At 36.9% G+C, this 26276-nt stretch overlaps 2 protein-coding genes across 40 annotated transcripts in view; both read left to right on the top strand.

Annotated features, from left to right (window-relative positions):
• The window catches only part of shot (dystonin-like protein short stop), a 106084-nt gene extending 88414 nt beyond the window's left edge, over positions 1–17670 (top strand). For 24 of the 39 annotated variants that reach the window (XM_089081684.1, XM_089081691.1, XM_089081682.1 and 21 more), the window contains 18 exons: positions 170–2291; positions 2373–2620; positions 2984–3037; positions 3720–3797; positions 5003–5174; positions 5298–5415; positions 5493–5722; positions 5866–5983; positions 7372–7434; positions 7531–7596; positions 9470–9621; positions 12463–12622; positions 12718–12849; positions 12938–13121; positions 13641–13703; positions 14106–14225; positions 14734–14793; positions 14946–17670. In XM_089081684.1, the coding sequence (XP_088937810.1) occupies positions 170–2291; positions 2373–2620; positions 2984–3037; positions 3720–3797; positions 5003–5174; positions 5298–5415; positions 5493–5722; positions 5866–5983; positions 7372–7434; positions 7531–7596; positions 9470–9621; positions 12463–12622; positions 12718–12849; positions 12938–13121; positions 13641–13703; positions 14106–14225; positions 14734–14793; positions 14946–15108 (4303 nt within the window). In that variant the 3' untranslated portion in view covers positions 15109–17670. Of the gene's footprint in view, positions 1–169; positions 2292–2372; positions 2621–2983; positions 3038–3719; positions 3798–5002; positions 5175–5297; positions 5416–5492; positions 5723–5865; positions 5984–7371; positions 7435–7530; positions 7597–9469; positions 9622–10471; positions 10579–11614; positions 11677–12462; positions 12623–12717; positions 12850–12937; positions 13122–13640; positions 13704–14105; positions 14226–14733; positions 14794–14945 lie in introns of all 39 variants that reach the window. The other 15 variants (XM_089081693.1, XM_089081689.1, XM_089081674.1 and 12 more) reach the window with 13 other exon arrangements.
• A 1814-nt stretch (positions 17671–19484) lies between these two features.
• CPR5 (cuticular protein 5) lies at positions 19485–22451 on the top strand. Its single transcript, XM_089081652.1, is given in 6 exon segments — positions 19485–20024; positions 20590–20682; positions 20684–20759; positions 21693–21887; positions 21890–21948; positions 22243–22451. Coding segments are annotated over 6 exon segments (627 nt in total). The 5' UTR covers positions 19485–20012; the 3' UTR covers positions 22435–22451.
• The last annotated feature ends 3825 nt before the right edge of the window (positions 22452–26276 follow it).

The following is a 26276-nucleotide window of genomic DNA, read 5'->3' as shown; positions in this document are numbered from 1 at the left end:
TTGATATTAATTCCTTCGGTAGTTAAACTTTGAAATTTTTAAACCCGTCCTCCCTGTAGATCTGGTCCAATGTTTTGTGGTTCGAATACATATAGTAAAATATATATACTTGCGTATGTATAAAAAATAGCGATACGTTTTTTTAACATTATTGTTTTTCCATATCTAGGCAAGCAGCCGAATTAACGGAAAGGACCTCGTCCGAACAAGCAGCAGCCATCAAGGAACCACTCGGTGCTGTGAACAAACGATGGGACGGATTACTGAGAGGCTTGGTGGAGAGGCAACGATTGTTAGAGAACGCATTATTACGACTCGGTCAATTCCAACACGCTTTGGACGAGCTATTGGTGTGGATCGAGAAGACAGACAGGACGTTGGATAACATCAGGCCAGTAGCGGGTGATCCACAAGTGATTGAAGTTGAATTGGCCAAACTAAAGGTCTTAGTGAACGATATACAAGCTCACCAGACGAGTGTTGATACTCTGAACGATGCTGGACGCCAATTGATTGAAGATAGTAAAGATACCGCCGAAGTGTCTACTACAGCTGACAAATTGGATACTCTGAATCGTCGTTGGCGAGATCTGTTGCAACGCGCTGCTGATCGTCAACGAGAATTGGAAGATGTCTTACGGGAGGCGCAATCATTCAATGCTGAGGTACAAGATCTGTTGTCGTGGTTGAACGATGTGGATAACATGATAGTAGCTTCTAAACCGGTTGGTGGATTGCCCGAGACTGCGTCCGAACAATTGGAACGCTTTATGGAAGTATACAACGAGCTGGAACAAAATCGTCCGAAGGTTGAAACGGTATTGCAGCAAGGGCAGGAATATCTGAGGAAAGCAGACACGAGTGCCGGAGGATTGCATCATACTCTGCGAACGTTGAAACAAAAATGGGATAATGTGCTTTCACGCGCTAGCGATAAGAAGATAAAATTGGAAATTGCCCTGAAAGAAGCGACCGAGTTCCACGACGCGTTACAAGCTTTCGTCGATTGGTTAACTAATGCTGAAAAGATTTTGACAAATCTCAAACCGGTCTCGAGAGTCATGGAAACCATACTTCAACAAATCGAGGAACACAAAGCATTCCAGAAAGACGTCGGTGTTCATCGCGAGACTATGCTGAATCTCGACAAGAAAGGAACCCATCTCAAATACTTCTCTCAAAAACAAGATGTGATTCTTATAAGAAACTTGCTCGTGAGCGTGCAACATAGATGGGAACGAGTGGTTTCCAAGTCAGCCGAGAGAACGAGAGCTTTGGATCACGGCTACAAAGAGGCTAGAGAGTTCCACGATAGTTGGTCGAATCTAATGAACTGGTTGGACGAAACCGAGAAGACATTAGACGAATTTGCAGCTGATGGACTTGGCGGCAACGATCCGGATAGAATTAAGTCGCGTCTCAATAGACATCGCGAGGTACAAAAGGCCTTGAGTGCTAAGCAAAGCACTTATGATACTACCATGAAGAACGGCAAAACATTAAAGGATAAAGCACCAAAGAGCGACGAACCTGCCTTGAGAGAACTTTTGAATGAGTTGAAGAACAAATGGATCACAGTCTGCGGTAAATGTGTAGATCGACAGAGAAAGCTGGAAGAAGCCTTGCTATTCTCCGGACAGTTCAAGGATGCAATTCAAGCGCTACTAGAATGGTTGAGTAAAACTGAAAAATACCTGGCCAGCACCGGACCACTTTACGGCGATCTGGACACCGTGACCAATTTAGTGGAGCAACACAAGGCTTTCGAGAGAGATTTAGAGTCTCGCGCTTCACAAATGGAGTCCGTCATCAAGACTGGTCGCGAATTGGAATCTAAAGCCTCTATCGAGGATGCATCAATGATCAGATCGCAATTGTCTGAATTAAATAGTCTCTGGGACAGAGTAACCAGTCTCACAACGAAGAAATCCAGACTATTGGAAGAAGCCCTTCGAGAGGCCGAACGACTTCACAAAGCCGTTCACGTGTTGTTAGAATGGTTAAGTGACGCGGAAATGAAGCTGCGATTCGCTGGACCACTGCCGGAAGACGAGCAGGAGAGCAGAAACCAATTGATGGAGCATCAGAGATTCCTCCGCGAGTTGCAGACCAAAGAAGTTGAAAAGGATAACACGTTAGAGTTGGCACATATTATCCTTGGAAAAGCGCATCCCGATGGTGCTGCAGTTATCAAACACTGGATTACGATTATTCAATCTAGATGGGAAGAAGTTGCAACATGGGCCTATCAAAGGAATCAAAGACTGGAGAACCATATGCAAGGACTACAGGTTTGTACCATGCCATATATACATATTTCATCATATTTTATCTCTCAAATAAGATTGATGTTATAACGCACATATTTGTAGGATCTTGATAATCTTCTCGAGGAGTTATTAGCCTGGCTCGAAGGTTTGGAGAACACTTTGAATGCCTTGGAAGCAGAACCTTTGCCCGACGACAGGGCTACGCTCGAAATGCTCATCGCAGATCATAGAGAGTTTATGGAGAATACTAGCCGAAGACAAAATGAAGTTGATCGTGTGTGCAAAGCTCGACAAATTAAACCGATAAAAGATGCAAGAAAGATATCGAAAGTTAGATCACCAGCGCCTACGTACGTATTTATTGATATAAAAGTTTATATATACTTAAATATATTCATACGATTCAAAATTCTTTTCATTATTGCGAATTAATATGAATATATAATGAATGCTGATAATATGCACATCATTGTATTTTGTTATGCTTGCTCTGTGTTCAAATCATTAAGTTTTGTTTGCATTCTTCTCATATTTGTGCCACATTTGTGTATTTTGAGTTGTTTTATTGCGTACATTGCAATTTTAGGAAGTTTCAGATTATCTGAAATTATATCTGAAATTATATCTTTCACTTTGCTTATAATTTTTTATGTATTTTGTGTACTGTGTGTTTAACCGTCGCATGAAATGTTGCTTTTGTAATGGAATTTCAGTAAGGATCTCTATCAGGATAACGAGCATGAGCAACCTCAGCCTCGTAAACAAAGGTGCGTTGCCCATCATAACATATGTAAATATTTTATATTTTATTATTTTTGCATAGCCTTTTCTAGTAAGTACAGTGTTTTTATATGCACATCTTGTTTTAATATGCACATCTCCAGTAGAAATATATGCATTTGTTTTTATATGATTTACTATTCAAGACACAACATTATCAATATTCACACACGATAATCCTTGTTCGCACATATTGCAATATCCAGCAACAAGAGTCTAAAATTTAGTTAAATGTATTAACTTACTTGCTTTCCAACCATGATTGTGACATCCGTAAACTTACTATTCAATGTTTGTTCTGTGATTAAAAAGTCAATTAGATATATTTTATTCTTTTGTATTATATCACATCATTGTATTAATATTACATTGTTATTATGTATATATACACATAGCTTAAGACATTTTTGTGATTAACAATTTTTTACGACATACATTTTTTTATGTCAAGTCTTTTTTAAATTATATCTGTTAAATATAATTTTTGCGCATTTTGTGAAAAATATTACACTCTATAAAAACTTGTGCCAGAATTTTACACTTTTCTATCTAATACATTAACAAACAATTTATAAACTAGACTGCTGTATTGAGAGCAGAGAACAGCATTTTATAGATGCCTTATTTAGTAGAGAATGTTTGAGTGACGTGACGCATGTTCTTGTTTAGCCGAGGCAGCCCAGGTCGTGACAGAACGCCAGATCTTTCATTGCCGCACATCGGTCCACGCTTCCCACCCAAAGGAAGGTTCGTTACGTCTAGTACTATTTCAGTTCATTTCCACGGTTTTCATCAGAATCATATATAGGCATTACTATGCTTACTGTACGACACAGCGTATCATATGATTTACTAATAGTTCGGTAATGGGATCATTGTTTTTTTTTCATGTTTTTTTTTTTTTTTTTTTTTTTTGCGGGTTGATATGTGATTGGGTTTGAACTGTTCGCTCACAAAATCATCTGTTTTGAAAGTCTGTATTGAAAGTGTGAAGTTTCTGATGTGATATTTATATATGTCATTTTTTTATTTTTGCAACTATTATATTTCATTACTATATTTCTTTCTATGAAATCCCAGAAAATGAAGATTATAATTCTTAAAAATCATAAAAAATTTACATAGATTACGTATTTTAAAAGATATTCAGCAAAATAAAAATATAACATATTCAGCATATAAATATACATATATATACATTTATACAAAAATAATGTAAAGGTAAGATAAATCATCTACTAATGCCACGATCACGAAGAGCGGATCGGATTAGACTGCTCAGGTGATTCTCGAGAATCTATTATGCTACGAGATAATTTTGACTCCGTGACCTTCGATTCTGCGATTTTTTTCCAATACGAACATGGACTAGCCCGTTCTTATTTCCTTTCTCAAATTCTCTAACTCTTCCAACAATCAAGTTATCATTCGATCAACAGACATTTTGTATCTTTTCATCTCTATTTCAGGCAATTCACTATGCCAACAGTATGTCATCAGTAAAACCATAAGCAAAAATTATTATGAGATTGAATTATTCTAAATTATTCTTAAAAAATATATAAAAAATAATAAGAATTATAAGAATTAAAGGTTTTAATAAATATATATAAAAATGTAGATAAAAAACAGAAAAAATCAATAGAAGACAAAAAAATGTTTAACAAATTGTGATATGATTTATAAAAAATAAATATATGTTCTAATTAACACTTAGAAACTCCTAGTAAAAAGAAAAGTAATCAATACGATATTGCTTGCCATCTTTTATTCTTCCGTTCCGTCGAGGGTCTCACCCTTGAATATGAAAACTGGTGATTAAACTGGTATTAATCAAAACGATATCTCATTCTCAAGCATTCTTGTGTTAAATATATTTATTTAACGCAATATCTATTTTTATATCTATTTTTTATGTACAAATACACATATATTTTTCTTTCGACAAACAGCAAAGGAGCTGAACCGGAATTCCGCAGCCCAAGAGTTAAGCTTCTCTGGGATAAATGGCGTCACGTTTGGATGCTGGCGTGGGAACGACAACGTCGTCTACAGGACAAGTATAATTACATTCAGGAACTGGATCGCGTTGCCAACTTCAGCTGGGAAGATTGGCGCAAACGGGTAAGACATAGATTTGTTTTTCTTAATTTTTTACTTGTAATAAAAATAAAAATCTAAAGATTTGTTTGTTATTTATTAGATCGTGTGAATATATAATATTGATTTTCTAATTTTTTGATGTAGTTCTTGAAGTTCATGAATCACAAGAAATCCAGATTGACGGATCTGTTCAGAAAGATGGATAAGAACAACGATGGACTTATACCAAGGGAAGATTTCATTCAAGGAATTATGAACACCAGTACTTATACATCGCTTATTTTTTCCTAAACAAGAACATTTGCATTTTTCTAATATGTTAATTCTTTTAATTCATAGAATTTGAGACTTCTCGTCTGGAGATGGGTGCTGTTGCCGACCTCTTCGATCGTCACGGCGAGGGCTTGATAGATTGGAAGGAGTTCATTGCCGCTTTACGACCCGACTGGGAAGAACGACGAACCTACAATGATACGGACAAAATCCACGATGAAGTTAAACGGCTGGTCATGCTATGTACATGTCGCCAGAAATTCCGCGTTTTCCAAGTTGGCGAAGGAAAGTACAGGGTACGTACAACTTAATGAAACGTTTGGTTTCAAATATGTTCACACATTATTGTGTATGAATATATATTTGAAATCATGTATATTAATATCATTAATTGAGTACATCACGTGTGACTTTAATCGTGACACTTGCGAAATTGTAGTTTGGTGATAGTCAAAAGCTGCGATTGGTTCGAATTCTGCGCTCTACTGTCATGGTACGCGTCGGTGGAGGCTGGGTAGCATTAGATGAATTCCTTCTGAAGAATGATCCATGCCGCGGTAAGTACTCAATCGAATCTTTAATTGCAGTGTATGTAACAATTCGCGATTAGATTGAGATAAATCGTAACCGTGTACTAGTCTCTATTCACACGAATCTTATTGTCGACAGTAAGCAAATAGAAGTAATTAATTTAAAAAATGCGTAACTGAGTGAACTGTTGGGTTAATGCAAAACATATTTTCAAGACAAATTACTCCTTAATCGCAAGCAGTTGAAATAACTTTCAAAGGAATTTTTTATGGTACTGTCTCCTCTCTATCCTTCTTCCCAAGAGGCAATTAAAGTTGTGTTCCCACTTAATTTCGATATTTAATAATCAGAATTGATACTCTTAAGTATTTATTATAACAAGTATATGTTAACGTTTTGTTTTTGTTTTCATCGCTCTTATTCCATATTAATCGGCATTACTTTGCTTTGCTGCATTAAATATAGGAATGTAATATCGTTTCAAAAAAATTCATTGTCATTAACGAAAGTATACCTGAACGTCGATTTGATATAACTATTTGTATTATGTTATCCTAGTAAAACTAACTAAAGATATATATTAAGATTATGTAATATGTGTACTATATATACGATTTCGACTCCTGAGGTGTCATAACATTATTATTACATAACATTACTATTAATCAAATATAACTTATTATTGATTTAACATTTAACAAACGATATTGAAGGTAGTGTACACACTTGCTGTTTATTGCTTTTGCTTATCTCGTAACCATTTTTCCAATGTATATGATTTACGTCGTTAACTCTCGATTAGGGAGTAAAAAAATCAATCCGGTACTTGTTACTATCGACGTAATTTTTTTACATTATATTTTATGTTTATTATTTTATGTTTATGCTATTTGCAGTATGCATGGTAATAATTAATTTTAACCACTATTTTAATACCATTGAATTGCGTGAAAAATGTCTGTTTTCTCTCTGTACTCTTCTTTTCTTTTCTCTCCGCCTTTTTCCACCAATGGTAAATTCATCAATTTCAAAATATCAATCTTGAGATAATCATTAGTTCTACGTCAGAGAATCTTTTCTGGTATAGTATGATTTCATGAATAGTAGATAGAAGATAATATTACAGTAGGCATATCTAACATCTTGTTAATTATATATTAACATTAACATAATAATTGTTCCTTACTGTCCATCGTACCGATCCTTCTTACATCCCGTACATCTAACTCTACGACAAACATTTCTGTTTGTTTTGTTTTCACACTTTTTATTTTGCGTTTGTTTCTCATTTTTGTTATCGCGGAAACGATATATGAAAATTATAAATTTTTTAAATCGCGACGCATGCATGTATATATTATATCTCGCTCCTTCTAACCGAGTCTGTCTCTCGAATCGTGATTAACTCGTTAAGTTTTCCTAATGCCAATACCGGACCCTAACAAACCGGAACAACATGAGGGTTGGTGTCCGCTCGGTGAGAACTGTTTTACGTGCACATAATTCGTTCATGGTCTATACGTGAAACAAATCTTATTCATTTATTAAAAACGTCTTATTCGAAACTCTCCAGTTGCATTGGGTGCTTATGACATGCTCGAGATGTTCGACGATAACTATTGCAGTATAGGCCATGAAGGTGATATCCCTACGTATGGTGCATGATGTTATTAGCTTGTTCGAACTAATTTCTCAAAATGTTGCCTTTTTGTTGAATATGTCTATATACGTGGGTTGTATGCGGTTGTATTATATGAAATGATTAAATAATTGATAATTACTGTCTGGAGAAGGTAAATAGATTGCGCAGATGAAAGATTAACGCTATAGTTATTATGCTATGTGATATTAATTATTTTGATAATGTTTCGAGTGTTAAAAAAAGTATGCCTGTATTTATAGTGATACAGGATACTAATACACAGTAATATTAATAGCATCGTTTTGCTTTCTTTTTCGCATTGTATTTCTTTAGTTTTTCTCTTTTTTTTTTTTAGTTTTATTGAATGATTTATGATTTAGCAAGTCTGTTCTGTATTGATGATTATTTCTCGCATAAATGTTTTATCCTTGTAGAAATATTTATTGTGATTTTATCGATTTATTTGCCATAATTAATTTCAACATCCTCTTTTTAGAAATTTTAATTTCCTTGCTAGGAGACAACCAATGCATGTTTAGTGAAATTATTTTTACAATTATTATCAATCCGGGAGATGAGTTTATATGTAAATATATTCCAATTTTTAATCCTTCTTTTCTTTCAGTTTAATTTATCATTAAAATGTTATTTTAAAATCCTAGTATATTGGTTTCTTTTGGCATGGTTATGAATATATTCCCAAAAGACTTTTATATATATATACACAGAGAGTTCTACGAATGATATACTTTCCTTCAAATAAAAAATTAGAATAAAAATTAAAATTATGAATATATAATAAATTATATATATATATATATTTAAAGATAAGAAAAGAATATAAAAAATAAAAAAGAGGAAAAGAATATAGAATTGTTCGTACAAGTAATGATGAATTTTAAGTAAATATTAATAAAAAATGCTTTTTCAGTATTTAATGATGGAAAGACATTCTGGAATGCTCTATATATTGTGCGAAATAACTGTTTAGGCATATCGTGAAATGTACGATAACAAGCAATTTAAATTATCACATCTACACTTTTGTGATAAAAGGAAGAGTTATAGAAAAAAAAGTTTAATAAATAAATTTTATTATATAAATCGCACATTTTATACGAGTGTCCTAAGCACTGAAATTAGCATTACAAAGTCGAGTCAGAAGATTTAATTGATCCCTATATAGCTTATTTGTGTAATGACTATAATGTAAAACTTAGCTCAAGTGACTGTTTTAATAAGCTTGTAACCCCCCTTGAAGAGTACTTAATTTTATTATAGAACTTTTTTTCATATATTCTAAATACGCTGTCTTTTCTTTTTTTTCCATGACACGAACACACCCCTTGTATACGCCACACACGCACTCATGCATACATGTACTCTAAAACCACGCACGCATACCGTAAAACATTTTTGTCGCCTTTTTTTCTCACTTCTGTCTTTCTCCTGTCCATTATTGCCGCTACTCATTGACAACGCGCATGCTTTGATATTGTAAATCTGTAAAAATATATATATATATATATATATATATATATATATATATATATACATACACATACACATATCGTACACCTTCCGCTCCATATAATTCACAACTCTCGTTCCGGATGTTGCCGTTCCGATATTTACACACTCTTTTTCGCTTTTATTTTTTTTCCTTTTTTTTTTTTTTTCTTGTTAAATCAACATGGTACACACCGTTCTCGCGTACGTCGTTATCTCATCTCAACGTCATCCGTTTCCCGCTCACGTCGCCTCCGGATTGTTTTCTTGTACAAACTAACATCTCTCTGGCACCTCCTCTCGTATCCCCCGCATCCCCTAAACGCCTTTTCCCTAACTGCGTGCACGCAACACACTGTAGCCAAGGGAAGAACGAATATTGAGCTGCGGGAGCAATTCATACTGGCGGACGGTGTTAGCCAGACTATGACGGCCTTCCGGTCCAAGCCGAGCCCGACCTCGACGCTGCAGCGTACGCAAATGTCCTCCACTAATGCCGGACCGATCACCAAGGTAAGCAGGATCTTCTGACCGGTCGTGCAAATCCCTCAAATGCGACGAGTAGCACGTACGGTACTCATTCTCACCGAGTCTTTTACTTCTCTGCCGTTATTTAAATTGTAAATCGAATCCGTAGAAGAGTATTCGTGAACTTTTATATTAGACCTCGGGCGCCGTTGTGGCGTCGTAACAGGAAAATTAAATTGCACGTACAACTCTTACCTGGACAACTCTATCGATTTACGGTCTCCTCGATGATGATTTCTGTAAGTATGCCACTTCTATCTTCTGCATTCGTCAGCCTAGTCTCCTTTTGACGTTCGCATGAGCATGGCAGTTTTCAGGCATTGTTTGAATATGTAGCAGGCAATTAGAAATAGATGGCGCTTGTCTACTCTCATCACTGGTCGGTCTTGTCAAAACAGTTTGAGTTTTATATACCAACTAAAAGCCAGACAGACCCGTCTGGCGTCTGCGTCTCAGTTTCTTCGTTTGACCTCAGGAGATGCGATTTCGTACATTTCTTGCCTATCTTCTCCGCAAATCCTTCCTGTCCCCGTTGCTTTGCGACACAACGGGATGAGAATGGACTTCCCAACTCCATAAAATCACTCATTCCTGAGAAATCCTGTGAGAAAACCAACGTCACACATTAGATATTTGAAAAGAGAATTTTTTTTAATTTTGCGACCCGAATCAACCGTTGCGCTCAGAAGGGAAACACATTGGATTCACGTGTCAGTTTAGCGCGGAGATAGCTGTTCGTTTCAGGAATATTTTTCACTCGTTGGAGTGAGCCTCCTGATAAAAAGGGGCCGCTACGATTGCATGAGGAAGCTAAAGATTTTCGTTTGTGGTGTAGCGGAGGAGTTTATGAGCCAGCTGATGCCGATATTTGAGAATTTGAGGCAAAAGGAGGACCTCCCGTGCTCGTATCCCCTTCACATGCACGCCCCCTCTTATTATTGGGTAAATAACGAAATTTTTCTCAATTTTCTATTTTTGCCGTTCGTGTGATGCTGTGACACACTTGAGTTTGGAGTTTTGAGTGCGGCCGCGACTCGAGTCGATCGACGGTGCATTATGCGTTTTCGTGGACTGTCACTGTGTTTGCTTTTCTTCCTCTGCCATTTCTCTATTTATATTTTGATGATACGTAAATGCCAGAAGTTACGAACGTTAATTATGAATAATCAACGATAATACGAGTGATTATTCATAATCTCTGTATTACAGTTGCTTCTGTATTTTGAATTGTATGAGGTTGATAAGTGCATGTCGAAGAAACGTGTGTCGTGTATAAAAGTAAACAATGTGAAGGAGAATGGATAGGAAAGCGGAGGCCTAGAAAGTTTTAGTTTTCGATTCACGTATCTTGCGTCACTTTATCTCTGCCTCATGCCTGCCCATTTTTCTACAAGAGGAATGTACGATGAGAAGCTGTTACGTGCCTCGATCGTAAATCCACTTTGCGGCTTGACACCGTTTGAGATAGAGTCGTAGCACGTTACATTGTGAAATGCAACACCTCGTCGTATTCATTCAACTACATTATTTTGCATCGAGTTGGTTCATTTTTTTTATTGATTGTCTAATTTTGTTAGTATTATTTGGATGCCTCTTAACTCCCCGTCCCTTGCCCCTAGAAGATGATTGACGTGATCTATTCCTCTAAGCATGAGATGTGACTCTCGATGTGATCTTCCTTTTATTTTTTTAACGTAATTCAGATCTCAAGCAGACTAAACTCACATCGACAATTTTTCGGAGGATGAATTTCTTGTGCGCATCTTTCAGTCTCTATTCGAAAAGTCAGTTATTATCAAGCCACCGCAGAATTCTGTATGAGCAGTCGGCATTTGATATCGAGTTTTTTTTTTTTTTTTTTTTTTTTTGCAAATGAGTCCGCGTTTATTCGGCGGAACAAACGCGCGTCGGAGATATGTAGTCAATGAAATTGAACATGAATATGCATAACGAATATCCTGTATTACTGCGTGCATAGTGGCATTGATCGGAGATACTTCGAATCATCATAAGCTACTATATCTCTCCCAACTTCTTCTGGTAAGTTTGCATGATACATCGCTTTATTACTACCCGATTCTGGTAAACGGTAGTTATTACTTATTATTATTTAATCTTGCTTTTTCAATAGTGACAGAGCTTCGACAGGCGTGATGAACCGCAAAGTTGTAGATCTTCACCGTCCATGGCTGTGCACAAGTTTATGTTGCTTATTAAACTTTTGACAATAATAACACGAAAATTTACTGATCTAATTTAATTTGATTAAATTTGATTAAATACCTTTAGAAAAAGGCTTTTATATTTTACCTGCTGCATATATTCATATTTTGAATAGATCGTTGTTAAAATAACAATAGAAACAAGATTTAGTTAGTCCTTTTTTTATATTTTTTTTTGTAGAATATTTTTTTTGTAGTAGAGTATTAAAGAAAGCACTTGTGTATATATATATATATCTAAAAAAATGTTAAGGTATTTAATTTATATAAATACAAATATTTTTTTTTTAGTTTATTCAATATTGCTTGATTTACTTTTAATAATTCACGGAAATAAAGCTCATGCTCTTGCAAGCAGCAGACTTTTTTTTTATTTAGAATAGAAGCATTTAATAGAAGTGCAACGTAACTTGCACACAGCTAACGTTAATAATTATTAGTAAATCATTAATTAAGTGTTGTTTACGGCGGCAGAGAACGCGTAATATGAAACCGTACTCACAGTCGTATCGAACATGAATTAGATGTACAGTAGCTTCTTCCGCTTCTGCACGCGTTTACATGTAAGCTTTATCTGATAATTTTTTTTTTTTTAACCATCTAGGTGAGAGAACGCAGTGCTCGCAGCGTACCTATGGGTCAATCGCGAGCCTCGCGTTCATCTTTAAGCGCCGGCACGCCCGACAGCCTTAGCGACAACGAAAGTTCCTTCAAGATATCCTCCAGGAAAACCAGCACGCCTTACAGATCTACCGTGACGCCTGGTAAGATCTCGAATTTCAATCTACAGAAACACTATTATTTACAAAATAATGATAATAATCTAATTGCTAATTATATGCCACGATGCCCTAAACAGGTGGTAGCCGTCCATCCAGCAGGCCAGCATCAAGACCTGCCTCTCGACCAGCTAGCAGACCGAATAGCCGGCCTGCATCAAGACAAGGAAGTAAACCGCCCAGTCGATACGGATCAACGCAGTCGTTGGATGGTACGGTTTTTTAATTTTATATTTTCTGATGTATTCCTACGTTTTGTGTCGACGAGTCTAAAAAGTTATATATCTGATTTCGTGACAGACGATTCATGCACTCCGAGTCGTATCCCACGAAGAACCATCGTGGGCGGCTCTGGCAATACCCCGACGTCCAGTAGACACAACAGTGTATCTGGCAGGAAACTTACAACCCCGATGAATGGCTCGAGCTCTCGACCCCGCACTCCGACGGGATTAATTAGCCCTGCCAGCGGAGTGCCTTCCAGGTTTGTAATTCTCAATACACGTCATCATACGTCGAAATATCTAAGATAAAACGTGAACTAACTCGCATTAGTGTGCCTTAAGTAAAGATATGCATAACCACAATTGTGTGCATATGGATTAATTTGTGTGGATATGGAAATCGAGCAGTAGTACTGCATTTTACGTCAAACTAATTGCGACGATTCGAAGAATATTTGATATGTGTCCCCGAAGAATCAACGATTTGCCTTTCAATTTCTTATTAGTTTGCCCCCTTCTCTATTTTGTTTTATTCTATTTTCTTTTCTATCTTTTTGTTTATTACGATTCCACCGTGTATCATTCGACACGTCACGTGAGATGTTCAAATATAAAGAAATAAAGACCAATAGAGCTGAGACGATACGTTTAATACTGGATTGAAATTCAATTGATCGAACCTCTTATTACATTTCGTGTTAACCGCAAAACAAGACTAATCGATCGAGCATTGTATTTTAATATAATTATTAACAGATCTGGTTAACAACCTTTTTTAGGTTTGGCTCAATCCATAGAGCTTCGAGCATTCCAACCCTGACTGGTGTCGGAACACCTATCAGGTAAAGCAAATTAACGAATCGGCAATTTCATATAAAACTGGGAAAGCGATTCTGCAGCTTTCATTTTGCATCTTGCGTTCTGTCATTGCAAGCTTATATATCAACAAACAAAAAATGCCGCAACATGTAAAATAGGAAGCTGCGAAGTATTTTGTGGTGTAGGGCATCGCTTTTTACAAGAGATGGTTTTAATCGTGGTGGCGGTGGTACATTTAAACTTATTTCTTCATTATTATTTTATTTCGATTTTTGTAATTGTATTTTCCCCGTTTTTTTTTTCCTCTTCATTTCTGTCTTCGTTTAATTTATTTCCATACAACAAGAAAAAGGATTTCATTATCGCATACTCATATGCAATATATCCGTGCAATTAAATAATTTCGTTTCGTGATAATGCCTTAGCCGCTCTAGGATACCCGTGTATGTGGGGGTGGATATAAAATCTCCTCAGTCGACCACCAGCAATATGTCGACTCATTCAACACAAAGCAACCATTCTACAATTTCTACTGATTCCACTGGGTATGGCTGAACTGGTGCTTTTTCAATAATCCGTTTTCCATTTCTTCTCACATTTGTTGAATGTTTTACTTTTGTCTTTTTTAAGTCATAGTAGAAAGTTTCATAATTGATAGCATTATTTTTAATATCTTGTGTTTGTTATGTCTATCTCTATCTCTATTAAAATCTAATCTTGAAATTATAATGCATGATTTTGTTTTATTTGATATCATTATTTAACGCCTTATGTTTTGTTATGTCTTTCTTATTAAAATTTTTGATCTTGAAATTACATATCATTGAAATTACATATGATTTTATTTTATTTGATTTATAAAAATAACTTGCTTTTTCTCTTTTAATTTTTACTATCTAAGCAGCTTCTCGCTTTGTTCATCCTGTCAACAATGTAATTAATAATTTATTAATTATCGTTTTGGCATTAGCTTCTGTATTCAATTCAAATTTTGTATGATTATAACTGTTTTATAATTAAATCACCGACTAAACTTTTTTTTCACAACACTAGGAGCAGTTCCTTGTGTACAAATTCAGCAACTAACATACCAACAGCCATTAAGCAAGCTAGGTAAACATTAATATTCATTCAGAAATTTTTATTTCTGTCTTTCATATGTTCGCTGAAAATTTGCCTAAAAAAAAGATATCAATATCGTTTTGCATCTGAGCTTTATCTTCGAAAAATTTGTGCATTTGCTTATGTCAAAGTGTTTGTTTCAGAGTACGTACACCGTCCAGTGGATCCAGCACACCGCTACCACCGTCATCGAAATTGTCGAGGAAACCTTCCGGAGCTTCCGACACGTCTATGTCGGGGACAACTCCGAGCACACGGAAGGGAAAACCCACTCCGATCGAACAGCGCGCGCCGTTCCGATTGTAATAGCTTATTAACGGATACATATAGCTTGTAAAATGTGCGTATTATGCCCGAACGAGAATAAATATAAAAACATCCCCGTCGCAAGTTTAGGAATGATCGCATTTGCGAGGTGGTTGTTGTATATCGAGATGGAAGTATGCATATATTATGCGAATGCTAAATTGATGATAGATCAAAATTTGATAGAAGACAAATGATGAATCTAGAAGTTATGATATGATTTTTATCATTTCGCTGAAGTTTTCATCAAGTATCGGATGCCATTAAAATTATAAATACCAATGAGTATTTCATTACTCTCTTAGGGTAAGGGATTGCAAACAGTTTGGGGAAATTTATTTATTTCGTGCCCGCGTTAGAAAGTGCTTAAAGCATCTATCTAGTTTATAATAATACATAACAGTGAAATAAATTATATTGTTATAAATACCATAATCTTGGTATTACCGAAAGTGCAGGGTAATGCTGTTAATTGAAAATATTTAGGTGAGATAAACAATATCTTCGCCAATTTTCTCGATAAGGACAATACTACTAAAAAGATTTTAGCGTGAAGAAAGAAATCAACGTTATATGTATTATAATTACGCTTATGTTTGATATATATATATAAATATATAACTAGATGCCTGTGTAATTACTTTTATATAATTTAGTATAATTTGCTCATTTTGCACGCATATCCTTGCGTGTTTTATACATCGCGTGAACCATTGAGGGCTTTCTCGATGACATTTTTGAGCAGTATACTTGAGCAAATTGTATATGCGAAGAATTAATTTATTTAATATTTTCTGCTTGACTTATTGTATTCGTCGTGCGACGTATAATTAACGTTTAATGCGCATTTGTTAAAAAAAAAGAGAAAAAAGAGAAACCTTGTATGCGATTTTAGATTGTGATGCAAATCATGATCCGACATTCATTTTTTGTTATCCGTTTCGCAAATTGCATAGTACGTATTCGATTAATTATACTTGTAAAAATCAGATAAAATATTTTTATTTTTTTTTTATTTTCTCATATATCAAAATGGAGTGAACCAAGATTTGTAAACGATATTAATTAATTACAATCTCTTTACAAATCTGCATGATATAGACATTATCTAGATTTTCAGAAGTATTTTGATATATTTATGTTCTTGCGAAACGGAATATTGTAGCTTTTTGAAAAAATACGACAGTAATCAAATATAGTTTAAGAATATGATGCACAAGTTTAATCTTTGAGCGGTCGTACTTAAAAAGTGCAATTTTTTCATAGACATTATTTTGTAAAAATAATGTCTATGAAATTTCCTCAAATATATATGTCAATATATTAATGATCGTGTGTCGATCATGAAATTAAATATAAAAAGGCTGAAGAAAGAGAGAATCACGCGCCCGCTCTAAGATTAACGTGCGATTTGCTTTTGTTATATGTTTGCGAATCGAATTATCGATTAATGATCAATTAATAAATAAATAATATAATTATAATTACATAATTATATAAAATATTATATAATTATTAATTATAATTTACTAATGAGAAATTTAAGAGTTCGGGGGAACATACCTAACAGCGTTAAAATAATAATAATAAAAAAAGAGAAAACTATACGTGTGAATAGTTAAGTAAAATATATTCCATTGCGCGAAGAGTGTGGCCTGTTAGGTGACGGGTAGAAAAGAGAAACTTTGAAAAAAAAGACATTTCCATTTTTTTTACATATATACTTTTAGATGCGATTAATGTAACGGAGATATGACTCGCTGCCTCTTATAAATATTACGTAATGCGATTAATTTTATTAACAACTTCTCAACATATGACTTTGTTTCTTTTTCACTTACCGAGAAGTGCTGTATGATGCTAATAATAATAATAACAACAACACAATGATGACGATGCAATGATAAAAAGATGATAACAGACACACGCACACGCATGATATTTCAGGAAGGATTATATACTCTCGACCCGTTTCATTTATATTTTTCATTTTTAGGCGACTGTTGCGCATCATGCAAATGTAAAAAAAATGTATATATGATATTACCGCGCGCGTATGTTTTTTTCTCACGTTCGTATTTTCTAATCGAAGTCGTGATGCGTCATGATCAGGATACGGATCCTGCAGTTGCTTGCGTCCTCGTCGATGCCTAAATTAAGCATAGCTATTAAGCTACATACGCAGTAATCTCGCGAGACCGGATAGGGTTTTCCCGAATGGGGATAACAATGCCAACTCCGATCCTCTAATGTCAACTGACAGCCGCATTGTATAATATTTCAAGCAGATTACATTTTGGAAGGATCCAATGGAAGAAGCGACGCTTTATGCACGCTGCGCTGATAAGACTTATCGAGTATCTCGATCGGCGGTGTGAAAAAACACCGCGCGCGCGCGCGCAGCTTGTAGAGACGTGTAATTTACCGAAGGTACACCTACGTGCAGGTCTAAATGAGCTTTGTGCAGTTTTTTATAATCGCTCTGGGTCTATACTTTTAAGATGCGTCAATACGCCTGTTGTATTACTGTTGTAATCGGAATAAACACGTTTTCGCACTCAAGACCGAGGATGAGACACGAATATACGGATGTCGGTGTGGTATGTGCTTGAGAGAATCACTGTCAAAAGATGTAGAGTATCAGAATAGTGTTTCTCTATCATATACACACGCACACACACACACACACAACTCTGTGTCATGTTCTCACACCCTTCCTTCTCCGGTTTCAACGCTATCGTAAGTTTTTATTTTTCTGATTGGAAATGATACATGTTAGCAGTAAATGTAGTCATTTACAGTTTTACATTTATTATTATTGCACATTACAGATGTCGGAGAATTAGAATTTTTAATAATAAACAAAATAAGCTGTTGATACTTTGTTTCGCAAAAGTATGATATAGCATAATTTAAAAAAGAGATAATAAACTGCTCATAGTCATTTTAATTATCATAATAACTTCAATATTTAGCTATTCTTTAAATATACAGTTCTAATGAGTATATTGCATTCTTTATATCTCTAGTATCAAAAATCTTTTTAAATTATGAATTTATTACCTTTGCATTAATAATCAATTGATAAACATAAAAAATGCTAAATACATTAAATTTTTCATGTGGAAACGTACAAAACTTAATAGTTATAATAATAAATGCAAAATATTTTTTGATAAATCAGTCTCACGTGAATATGGAAACTTCATAGTGAAGACAACAAAAAAGTCTATGATGAATAAATTAAAAATTTTTAAAAATATAATGCTTACAATGTTTCTAATTACCTATTTTCTGATATTTCTTTAGTCTTGAAAAATTAAATTTTTCCGACTTGTCTTTTTTAGATTCAAAATTCTAGAAATCGGGAATTTCCATATCATTCGATTATTACGTTTTAATATTTGTCCAAGTTTAATTTTTTCTTTATTAATCTAGACTAGAATCTAAAAATAAAACTAAAAATTCTTAAAATATTAATATTATTTTTTATATATATATTTTTTCTTGACGCTTCGTTTATAAGCTGTTATTTTTTTATAATTCTCTTTTACTTTTAATGTATTTTCTATATTAACAATATAATGTATTCGATGTTTTCCCACTCTTGCACGGAATACAGGCGCAATCCAGATATTTCTTATGCTATGGATCGAGTGTTAAGACACTCAATATCCCAATATACGCATCATGGATTAATGCAAATAGAATTACCGGCTTCAGCATATGATTCCTCATGTGGATCCTCGAGTTACTACTTGACCTATATGAAGCATGCCAGGATTTAATCAAAAGTCCGCTTATCCGCCCGACGATCCTCGATTTACAAAGACGAGATTTGATTATTAAATGTCGCAATGATGTCTCATGACATCAATTATTAATTTACATTGGCGAAGAATATTTTCTTTTTAATATATACTTGATTATTCAGTTAATAAGATATTATTGCAAATCAATTCGAGATCTTCGCAATTGCAGTGTCAAAATATAAACTGTAATATAAATCGGAACTGTTATTTATATGTATACGTATATGAATAAAATTCTCCAAATTTCATCTTTATAAAGAATTACAAGAAATTTTAAGAATAAGAAATAAATGAAAAATAAACTGAACTCGACGTTCATAATCAATATTTCTGTAATTCTAAATTTAATTAAATTCTAACTCAAGTATAGAATATTAAAAAAAAAAATCTAAAAGACTTAAAATTCTAATTAATTTTTTATATAAATAAGACGCTTGCTTATTCTTCTGAAATAAATTAAAAGCTTAAACTTCTTATTAAAATTAGAGTTTATTAAAACGATTCTATATGTATATATATATATATATATATATACTATATTCTTATTACCTTAAAATGTGAATTTTATTCGACCATTCTTTCTTCTCTCTTTACATTGTTATTTCATTAGGATTAATTATTTTTCGAAATGATATCGACATTGGATATATCGCAGGCAAATATAACACAAAAATTCAACCTGCCCGGCAGAGGAGACTCCATATGCGGTTTTAATTTTACCGTGGAAATATTAGCTCTCTCGAAAGAATTTTAAATTTAATAAAAAAACTTCCCTTTTTTTTTTATTAGATATTTGTACTCCTCAGTTCTTCACGTGACGTGACCTTTGGAATTTTCATTGGTATGTAATATCGCGTACATCATAGTCCACGCCGGCGTACGATGCACGATACGTTATACTCTATCTATAATCCCCATAATAATGCACCCACATAGCACCGATCCCGATGGAAGTGGAGTGCGAGATAGCGAGTTTAGTGATGGCAGCGGGGCGGGGACGGCCGAGCTCGATATAAAATCTATCGTCCCGAAGCCGACAAAGCATGCAGTCGTTTAACGAGTATCGAGATACCAGCAGCGGTGATCATCATCATGTCTTACAAAGTAATACTCTACGTCCTGCTACTTATCGTCGCTTCGCTTATCACTCGCTTGAGGCAGTGCCTGTGTTTCCCGCAATAGCACAACGGGCTCTGACTTTTCCCACAAGTTTTAATATTAATGTAAAATCTTGACAAGTTAGTAAACAAGTATGAAAAATTATTAACTTTTGCAATTTCTATTTTTTTGGCAAACTTTTAACGCGCCGAAGGCATTCTACGATTCAACATGATTGATGAAAATATGAAATCTTGTATGGTTCTCCTTCGTCCTACTGTCCTTAAATTAAAATATTAATTGCATATTTCAGATAGAGTAGCTTTAGGAAGATTTCTATTAAGTTGTTAACTAATATAATTTTGTCATTATGAATTCATTAATTTTGAATTTATTAATTGTTTGTTCTTTTTTGACACATAGGAAGAAGAAACGTCAGAGATGACAAATTATATGGCTAGAAATTTTGCTACAAGCAATTTTGCCATTTAGATTTAATCAGAATTTAGTCAAAGCCGTATTTAATTAGTCAAGTCAATTTGACATTTGACATTTTCTTCTCAATGCACAGATTATCGTCCATTTTATCGCCTTATTGGCTGTCGTTCGTGCCGGGATCGTTGGGTCGGATGCAACTGCAATAGCCGTCGCGCAACAACCAACCTGCAATGATTATCAGAGCTGAAAACTATGATCCTCCTCGGTATAGCTTCGGATATAGCGTGGCAGATGGTCTCACTGGTGCATCTTTGCAATGTAATTCCCGCAGGAATGACTGATCCGCGCAATCATTTGGGTTTAGCGAACCCACAAACCTCAACTCAATACACTGCGAGCATTTACACGTTACGTACATTCGCATACATTTACACGTTACGTTCATATACATAATTGAGGGAACAATGATTGCCATAAATACTTGAGGAAAAGTAAAAATAAAGTACAACTTGATTTGAAAATAATAACAGAAATAAGACATGTTTAGCATTTGATGGAAAAAGGATGAAGTTCATATTTTATTTAAATTTGTATAATATATATATATATATATATATATATAATATATTATATATTACATTATATAATATTATTTATAGTATATATTAGATATGTTATACAAATTTTTAATTAAGAAATTTAAGTAAAATATTATCAAACTATTTAAAGTAGACTATAGTTGTTTCAAAAACATGTATATTTGCAATATATATATATATATATATATATATATATATGTGTGTGTGTGTGTGTGTGTGTGCTTTATTTATTAAAAATTAATTATTGTCACGTCGAAATTCCTGGGATTAAAAACTGCAAATAATAGTATCGTATAATCGAATCTTATCTCGATAAAAGACCGTTCGGATTTAAAACGGACTTCGTAATTAAGAGAAAGTTAAGCCAAAACGACGTTTCCGAACGTTCCGAATTTGCAGAATGGATTCCCGTCGATATCTCTCTTAATTTAGCTATTTGTTGTATCTGTCCATCGGGTACCTCCATCGAATTAGAATTCAGGAACTCCGCTCGGAACTTAAATTAAAACACCGGTCGAGACAATGAATGCTCTTCCGCGAGCGTGTCGCGCGGGGAGAAGGGACGGGGGAGGGGGGGAGGGAGGGGGAGAAACTTTGCTCGAGGTATTATAAACCACCACTACTCTTACTTTTCAAGGCGACAACAAGGCGCAGGAGGAAACTCGCCGCGGCGACGTGGTCCACGGAAGTTACAGCTTAATCGAGCCGGACGGGTCTCGGCGCGTCGTCTCCTACGAGGCCGATCCTATCAGCGGTTTCAACGCGATCGTGCAGCGGGACCCGGGTATCATCATTAAAACCGCCGCTGTCGCATCTGAACGGCGGTGCACCCCGACGTAACGCCGTCCGTGATCGCCGCAGCTGCACCGGCAGCAGTTGCAGTCCGCCCGCAGGTTGGTAATCCAGTTACTTTTCGAGCGCTTTTTCCCCTCGGTCCATTAGTCCCCGCGAGATAGAAAGAGAGATCTATCTCGCGGATTTCTCCTTGCTCGATTCCGAGGATTCCGTGGTTCCCTTTCCCATCGAAAATTATCAAAGAAAATGCAATACTGGCCTGGAGATCCCGTTTGCTAAATCGAGCGTCCAAAAGAGAGAGAGAGAGAGAGAGAGAGAGAGAGAGAGAGAGAGAGAGAGAGAGGGAGAGAGAGAGAGAGAGAGATGCTGTAAAAGGCACATTTATTATGCAGGCGATTGCCTTGAACGCACTCGTTCTGAGGCAGCCGCTCATCTCCGGATCATCCGCGACGAACGTCGTTGCTGCGAATTCGGGACTGGTGGGTCTCGGAGTGGGCCTGGGAGTCAGATCGGGGTCTGTCTACGGCACGCAGACTGTCGTCGCGAACGATTACGACGGTGGTAGTGTTGTGAAAATTCACTAAGCAACGTGATCCAGCCTCGATCGACGCTACTCGGCTCCCCTTCGCAACCAGAAATCATTTTTGTTCGTTCTGTGTAGATCAAGAGATCTCTTTGTGTGTCTCTTACATCATACCACCTCATTTATAAAATATATATATTGATAAAGATATTAAAAAAATATACATACATCAGGGAAATGTGCTATTCATCTCTATCACATTGTAACATCCCGTAAACCATAAACTTTGCAGGAGTGTTGCAATATAATTGCAAAATTTGTGCTGTATGGGGCAAAATATCAATGCCTCGAGATAAATCTCTTCGGTAATAAAAAGCGACTGTCTTCGCATTTTATTTACTGGTGACGAACTGGCGTACGGAACAGAAGAATCGGATTTACTGCTAAATGCGACGCTACCGAAAGCGAACGAATATGGCGTAAATGTGGGACTTTGATGTGCAACGTCGTGAGGAGAGCCGCGTCTCGTCGAGTGATCGATGAATGATGGCTTGATGAGCCGAAATGGAGTTGACATCGACGAGAGAATCCGAGGGAAGAGGATCGGCGGGGCTTAGGAGGAATCACCGTTAATGGCGCGACCAAAGGATTTCCGGGCGTTCCGCGGGCTTTTTACGGGCACGCCCGAAGCATTCGCGCTCAGTCGAATCAAGATCCTCAGCTTTTCAACGGCAGACGTGCTGCTTAGTTGCTTTTTTCTGGCGCCATCCATCTTTCGTCGTCGGTCTGCGCCCTCCGCGTCTGCCATCCTCCTAAGCCCAGTTCCGTCGGGCAAGTCTGCACACACCTTTCACCTAGTTAAACGATTATTTTTTTCGACCGGCGTAACACACCGGGCCCACTCTAACGACTAAACGTCGCCGCAAATCTTCCCGCCGCAATCTGAAATCGGCGCAACGGATGATAAATTATTCTGCAAAAATTCTCGCGCCGATTAGGACTCCACCGAGTCCGTCGGTCCTTCGGACGTGTAATCCTTCGCGTTCGGCGAAGGTTTACTTTTAAACGAACGGATTTTCTCCTTTACCGAATTATTATCTCCGCGCGTGTTAATTATTTTATCGAGTTGCAGAAGCTTCAAAAAACATTATGTGCGATATATAGACTGAAGATACATTCCGTCTCTCCTTTCAGCGTTTCGTGCAAGCTTCGAGCGCCTCCAGCTGAGCTCGCAGCCATGCTCCACGAAAATGTAGCGCCGCGTAATATATTCTATTGAAGGTGATAGAACTTGGGTTTATATTCTATCAACATGAATCGCGTCAATGTAATTTCCAATATCGCGCAATGCTATCCGACGAAGCTTAAACATGTACGTGGTAATTTAGGCGCATAGTAGCGCAGTACCATATCGCGATACGAAGGGTGCATCAAGCACGAAGTCATACACAAGTAAATATGTACCTACTGATGTAGAGGCAGAACTAACAAGCAGTATCGATTAGTCCCACGCTGGTCTTTATATATACCGCGATGTCGTCTTCGGTTCTAAATTAATTCCCGCAGATGCTATTGAGAAACGTTACAACTCTAAAGTACGAAGGCCTTTAATTCCGTGCGTCGTCATAACTTCCAGCTAGTCGATGTATCACGATTAAATGTGAATATGTTTCATTATAAAATCATCGGAAAATAATGAACCTAGCGTACACGATTAGATCAGACAAATTTGGGACAAATAGTGGTAGGTATACGTGAAATCTCATACCGCGATGCAACAGTTCTTAACATCATCTGATTATCGCCATCGAAGGGATGCGAGATCCAAAACTTGCCGGGAATCGGGAAGTTGTGGTAAATCCGGTGTGCTCCGTGAAACTTCGAACTTTGGAGGAACCCCAAACATCTGGAAACATATATGTACTAACCAGCATAAGAGGAGGTCCAGGAAGTTTGAACAGAAAACATTCGAACAGCGACCGCTGTTCTCGGGACATTTTTGCCACGCGAATTCTCGCTTAGGTGAAAACTAATTTTTTTTCTTGATAATAATTTAACGTATACGGAGAATCTCCGTATATTCCGAATGATAATTTGTATATAAATGTTGAGCTAAAACGGTTTCTTTGCTGGTCCAAAGGAATTTTGATGTCCGCCATCGTCATCGGCCCCCGAGAGTGTTTCTGCTTTGTCGACCGTGTGGCATATTCCCGCGGAGTCTTCCGGGAAGAAAGTTCCGAGTTTCTCAAGTGTTTCGGTTTCTGCGAGAAATCTCGAAAACTTGTCTCTCTCTCTCTCTCTCTCTCTCTCTCTCTCTCTCTCTCTCTCGCCAACTTACGCTTATTATTCGCCGCGAGGCCGGCGAATGATACACAGGCAACGAAAGTTTCGGCTTGCTCAACTGTTCCTTGCGTCTCGGCCGTAACTTCCGGCCGTAACTAATAAAGCCGCGTGAACGTGCCTGATCTGTAATTCGGCACGAGATGCGTATCCATTAGAGGAAAGGGGGAGCGAGAGAGATAAGAGGTGACCGAGGACGGTAATCGCGCGCGGACTGCAAGTGCGGGAGACGAAGGCGCCGGCGGCGTCCTCGACGGTTGGCTCGGATTTTAAAGGGTGGAAAGGATACAATATTTCAGAGTGGCGACAAGGAGCAAGCCAGCTCGCCACTGGCAAATTAATTAAATTCCTACAAGCTGCCTGGGTAAGGCTAAGGGGCAAAGGGGGAATGGTATGAGGGAGAGCAGGGAGACGGCGGTCGCGGCGAAGCGCGCGGGCAAGGGTCCCTGTGTTCCGCCCGTGGGAATATTGTAATTAAGATATGCACTTCTATCCACCATTTTCCTCATGCCTCGTCCTCGTGCAACCCCCCGCGGGCCACTGCCGCGCCGTGATTTACGCTTTGCAGGACGTGGCGTTGTCTGTCTGTCTGTCTGTCTCTCGACCGCGTCTAAATTGCATTCTATTATAGAGACGCCGCGTCGTTTCATTCTTCCGGTGTGTCGAATCTTGTGAATTATTATGCCATAATGGAATCGCAGATTCCGACACGCATTCCGTCTGAGAAGAGAGGTGGTGCGAGATTGTTGTATTCGTGACTTCGTCCCACATAAAACGGGAATCCCAAACCGGAGGCGAGAGAGTGGGAGTTCGAGATTTTCAATCGCGATGCGACACCCCTTTGTGGATAATCGATGCACTTCGAGAGGGCTCGGGGCACTTTGGTTTTATCATATAAATGAAAAATATTATACGATATATTGTAACAAAGCGTTTAATTTATATGTACGATGTTGCATGACTATGCAGCAGTTTCAGCGAGCGGCCGACAACGAGCGTTCGCCACTTAATTCACGACGTGTCAAAAAAAAAAAAAAAAAAAAAATTCGTCGCACTTCACGGTGCGCCGAAATATAGTTCAACATGCCCCGATTTTCCAACCACGATCCGTGCCACGCCGTTCGAAATTGACGCTGCGATGACGGCTCGACGCACAGGCCAGTGTGCTTTACGCGTTTCAAGATGGCTTGTTAACGCGCACCTCGTCGCCCCGTCGTATTTCGCGAGAAACAAATTTTCTTGGTAGCTACAACCATTATGGCGAGCATTTCCGCCATAATTTTGGGCTTGATTCTGATGTTACCGCTGCTCGTACAACTGCAGACGCTTGTCGTACGTGATCAAGATTAATTGATCGTAAATTGCACCTACGAATTGTTTTCGTCTAAGGGCAGTAATGATTTATTGCGCCGCGGGTATGTAGGTTAAATACCGGGGAAAAACAAAATCCCCCTCGTGTGTGTTAAAGGACAAGGATGCATTAAAGGCGGAAACTAATTGAAAAAAAAAAAAAAAAAGTGTCACGCACGTTCATTAATCACTTTGAGCGTGTATCTCTCGTAA

Source organism: Pogonomyrmex barbatus, unplaced genomic scaffold, assembly GCF_055798465.1.
Source record: "Pogonomyrmex barbatus isolate J1 unplaced genomic scaffold, ASM5579846v1 scaffold5, whole genome shotgun sequence".
In the NCBI taxonomy this organism is placed as follows: domain Eukaryota; kingdom Metazoa; phylum Arthropoda; class Insecta; order Hymenoptera; family Formicidae; genus Pogonomyrmex; species Pogonomyrmex barbatus.
This window is presented reverse-complemented; position numbering and strand designations above follow the sequence as displayed.